The sequence below is a fragment of the Phoca vitulina genome, unplaced genomic scaffold (assembly GCF_004348235.1).
Source record: "Phoca vitulina isolate PV1807 unplaced genomic scaffold, GSC_HSeal_1.0 scaffold87, whole genome shotgun sequence".
Classification (NCBI taxonomy): Eukaryota; Metazoa; Chordata; class Mammalia; order Carnivora; family Phocidae; genus Phoca; species Phoca vitulina.
This window is the reverse complement of record NW_022589790.1, coordinates 3,057,279-3,062,357: the sequence shown is the minus strand read 5'-3', so window position 1 is coordinate 3,062,357 and position 5,079 is coordinate 3,057,279. Positions and strand designations below refer to the sequence as shown.

The following is a 5,079-nucleotide window of genomic DNA, read 5'->3' as shown; positions in this document are numbered from 1 at the left end:
TCATTTCTGCCTTAGGGATTTTAAATTGATATTCATTCTGCAGAAACATCTTTCCCCCAACTCTTCACATGGATTCTCCTTTGCTACACTTCATTGCCTATGTTAAACTTTTCCTCATAGTATTGATGAGCATTATCCAGAACCATCATTGTCCTTTATTTGCTTACTCTCTTTATCTCACAACTAGAGCCATAAGTCACATGAGACACCTCCTCTTTTGTTTACAATAGTATCCATAGTGTGTGGAACACAGGAAACTCTCCATAAATAAAGGTTGGAGTGTGAATGATTAAAAAAATCAACAAATGAGTGAAGAAACAAATAAGGTTGATTAATGATCAGATGGACAATGTTGTAATCCAATTTACTATAGCTCATAATTTTCAGCTGTATCAACAACTTAATAGTTATTTCTAGATGAGGCTGATCACTTTTATAGTTGTGACAAAAATTCTCAACTCAATAAAACATCTTAATAAATTGTTTGGTTATTTGAACTAACTCGATTGCTTTGCAGTCATATCCATGTTTCAGATAAAGGAAGTCAACTCCAGATGAAGAAGACTCTCTGGGGCTCACATGTTCTGCAGTAATAACTGAACTCCCTTAAACCAATCATCAGTTGCCAAATGTTCATTCATCTTCATGCCACGGAGACTCAACTTTCGAATTATTCTTCAACAAGAAGAAATATCCAAGAACGAAAAAGTTGCAAATATACCCTACAACATATACACACATACTAAAGGCTTAATATTAGTTATGTAAATAATTTTAATTTAATAATGCTTCTATAATAAGACATATTATATACTGGAACTTTCATTAACACCCCCACTTATTTCCTTATACCCCCAGGTCCAACTCAACACCATGGGTGGAGACAATAAAACCTTTTCAAGTGACTTCACCCTCACAGGGCTCTTCACTCAAAGTGCAGCCCCAGGCTTCCTTTTCAGCATCATCTGTGCCATCTTCTTCATGGCCATGATAGCTAATGGGGTCATGATCTTCCTGATTCACATAGACCCTCACCTCCACACCCCTATGTACTTCCTGCTCAGCCACCTCTCCTTTATTGACATGATGTACATCTCTACCATTGTGCCCAAGATATTGGTCGATTATCTTGTGGGCAAGGGGACCATTTCCTTCATTGCCTGTACAGCCCAGTACTTTCTCTACATGGGCTTTGTGGGGGCTGAATTTTTCCTGCTGGGACTCATGGCTTATGACCGCTATGTGGCCATCTGCAACCCCCTTCGCTATCCTGTCCTTATGAGCCACCGGGTCTGTTGGGTGATCTTGGCCAGCTCTTGGTTTGGTGGTGCTTTGGACAGCTTCCTTCTCACCCCTATCACCATGAGTCTCCCATTCTGCAGTTCCCACATGATCAATCACTTCTTCTGTGAAGCACCCACCATGCTGAGGCTGGCCTGTGGTGACAAAGCTGCCTATGAAATGATCATGTACATATGCTGTGTCGTGATGCTGCTGATCCCCTTCTCTGTGGTGATTGCTTCCTATGCCCGGATTCTCATCACAGTGCACCAGATGAAGTCAGCAGAAGGGAAGAAGAAGGCCTTTGCCACCTGCTCATCACACATAATGGTGGTGACGTTGTTTTACGGGGCTGCCTTATACACATATATGCTTCCCCAACCCTACCACACACCAATCAAAGACAAGGTCTTCTCTGCCTTTTACACCATTCTCACTCCTTTGTTAAATCCTCTCATCTACAGCTTGAGGAACACAGATGTAACCGGGGCCTTTAAAAGGGTTTTGGCAAGATGTCAAGGGGATCCTGGTGTGTCAAGGGAAGGATTCTGAAAGTCTAAGTCATCCACATCTGCTCAGGGGTACACGGGTGCTGTTATTCCGGGTTATACCGTGGGTAATATGAAAAATGCATTCGGCAACTGCCAATGCCAATTACGTTGAAAGGTGCATCAGCGCTACTTTCGTCAAAAATGTGAAACCAATTGTAACATTCACACATGAATAATGCCAAAGTGCCTAAATACCGCTGATGTTTATTCCTTCTTTGTGTCCACCCATTCTGTTACTGGACTCAGTGGGTACCTTTCCTCAGTGAGTGTAAGCCAATTGTACATCCAAGGCTTACACTCAGTCTGGGTGTGGAAGCTTTTGTTTACTTACAGTAAACAAGCAGAACACTGGAGATATTTCCTAAAGCAGTGTCTCTCCTGGGGATAATGCAGTTAGCTTTTATTCAGTATGCAGAGGAGTCAGAGTCCAGAAGATCGCATATACACTAGGGAACTTATATATATCCTATTACTTAGGCATTCTAGTTTTACTGTGCATGCTTAGCATATACCATAAGTTCAAAAAATGGCCTAAGCTCTAACCCTGAGAGGAGATTTTAGTATTATAATGCACTAAAGTTAACTGTAGAGCAGTCTCAGGGGGCTTCTGCACATGCTTCAACTCTGACCTGTTTCAAACTGGTTTTGTGTTAGATTTCATATCTGTGCATGTCATGTCCTCTTCTAAAGGTGTTGGTGCTTTGCCTTTTCATGTGGTTCTTCTGAGTTGGGTTCCTTAAAAACATCTTATAGAAATAACTTTACATACCACCTGGAGTGACCCTTTATGTTGGTTACAATTCCAGTTATTATCTCATACTATTTCTCTGATTGTAATTAATGTATATTTGATCCCAAATGTCTGGTTAATATTACATACTCTGCTCACTTTCAGTGTTCTCACAAGAATTAGTGATTTTTATTACGCTGTTTAAATGGTCCATTGGTGGAGTTTATAGAAGGGTTAGGTGTGCATACATTTGAAAGATATTTAAAAGATACTAAAATATCAAAACACCTCCAAGGGAATACTTAAATAGGCTCAGATATTTAGAAAATCCAGACATCCTCTTTTTGAGTAGCAACTGAAAACATTCTTCCTTTAGGTAAATTTGGAGCTGGAGAAAATGAACCATGCACTTTTGCAGAAATGCAGATTAATCCTCTATAGGTCAATTTTATGGTGTTATATTTGTTAAATGGTAAATAGTCATTACATCAGAAGACACTGAGAGATGGGAGAGAAAAAAGTGCTCCATTAATTCATAAATTCAGTAATCCTTTTTAAGTCTTCAATTCATTAAGATTTTTTTTAAAGATTTTATTTATTTGACACAGAGAGAGAGGGAACACAAGCAGGGGGAGTGGGAGAGGGAGAAGCAGGCTTCCCGCAGAGCAGGGAGCCCGATGAGGGGCTCGATCCCAGGACCCTGAGATCACGACCTGAGCTGAAGGCAGATGCCAAACGACTGAGCCACCCAGGTGCCCCAAGATTATTTTAATACTGTTTTTCTCATTTAACTTTATTTTTTAATTTAAATTCAATTAGCCAACCAATAGTACATCATTAGTTTCAGATGTAGTGTTCAATAATTCATCGGTTGTGTATAACACCCAGTGCTCATCACATCAAGTCTCCTCCTTAATGCCCATCAGACAGTTACCCCATCCCCACCACCCTCTCCCTTCTATAATCCTCAGTTTGTTTCCCAGAATCCAGAGTCTCTCATGGTTGGTCTCCATCTCTGATTTCTTCCCATTCAGTTTTCCCTCCCTTCCCCTATTGTTCTCCACACTAATCCTTATATTCCACATATGAGTGAAACCAGATGATAATTGTCTTTCTCTGCTTGACTTATTTCACTTAACAAAATACCCTCTAGTTCCATCCATGTAGATGCAAATGGTGGGTATCCATCCTTTCTGATGGCCGAGTAATATTCCATTGTATGTATGAACCACATCTTTTTTATACATTCATCTGTTGAAGGGCATCTCAGCTCTTTCCACAGTTTGGCTATTGTGGACATTGCTGTTATGAATATTGGGGTGCATGTGCCCCTTCTTTACACTATATCTGTATCTTTGGGGTAAATACCTAGTAGTGCAATTGTTGGGTTGTAGAGTAGCTCTATTTATAACTTCCTGAGGAACCTCCATAATGGGGAGGGAACTGATCCTCAAAACTGGGCATTTATTTCAGCTCCATTTTTTTTCTTTTTCTTTTCTTTCTTTCTTTCTTTCTTTCTTTCTTTCTTTCTTTCTTTTTTTTTTTTTTTTTTTTGAAGTGAAGTGAAAGTTTATTAAGTGAAGGTGAGAGCAGAAAGGAAAGAAGAAGCTCTCTAGAGTGAGAGGGGTCCTAAGTGGGTTGCCACTGAGGGCTTCTAGTGACAGTTCATTATTGAGAACTGACTGGGAAGCTTGTGGCCTTGAGTTTCTGGTGCTGCCTCGGTTTGAGTTTAGACTATTGCTACAGTGTAATCATGGAAAATGGCCAAACTTCAAAGAATTAAGTCATTAAGGATGCTATCCATAGTTCAGCTCCATTTTTTCAAGAAATTCTGTCCATCATTTAATGTCAGTGGTACCCAATTTCTGTTTCTGTGAAATTTGAGCTAATATACGTTTTTCGTTATAAGATTTTAAAGATTAAATATGAAAAATGTAACAAATTCTAGTATTATTTTAGCTATTCTTAACAAATGTAATTGCTTTTCATCTTCATTATATCTGTGCCTTTTCTTTTTTACTTACCCCAGATTCCATTTTCTATTCTTCACATATATAAGCACACTCCCTTGTTAAGTATGCTAAGGTACAAAGGACTGATAATGGGTAAAATTAATATTCCAACTACAAGAATTGAAAATAAATTTTACTAGGGCAATTAGAAAAAGGGTAAATAGGCATACTTTCAAAATGTAGCAATTAAAACAATAAGTATATAGCACTACACACCTATTAGAATGGCTACAATCCAAAATACTGACAATGCCAAAAACTGGTGAGATACAGTAACTGTCATTCATTGCTGGTGGGAATGCAAAACAGTACATCTACTTGAAAAGACAGTTTGGTGGTTTGTTACAAAACTAAACACAGCCTTACCATACAATCTGGCAATTGTGTTTCTCATGATTTATCCAACTGATTTGGAAACTTAAGTTTACACAAAAACCTGCAAGTGAATATTTATAGCAGCTTTTTTCATAATCACCAAAAACTTAGAATTAATAAAAATATCTTT

The 5,079-nt window shown here is 38.6% G+C and overlaps 1 protein-coding gene across 1 annotated transcript; it reads left to right on the top strand.

The window, feature by feature from the left end:
• Positions 1 to 873: 873 nt before the first annotated feature.
• On the top strand, positions 874 to 1,833 carry LOC116626454 (olfactory receptor 2T6-like). Its single transcript, XM_032395777.1, has one exon. It carries the CDS (start codon positions 874 to 876, stop codon positions 1,831 to 1,833), a length of 960 nt encoding a protein of 319 aa, XP_032251668.1.
• Positions 1,834 to 5,079: the final 3,246 nt, after the last annotated feature.

What these genes read in the sequence shown, in the direction of transcription:
- LOC116626454 (XM_032395777.1), top strand. Translation starts at nt 874, where the DNA reads ATGGGTGGAGACAATAAAACCTTTTCAAGTGACTTCACCCTCACAGGG.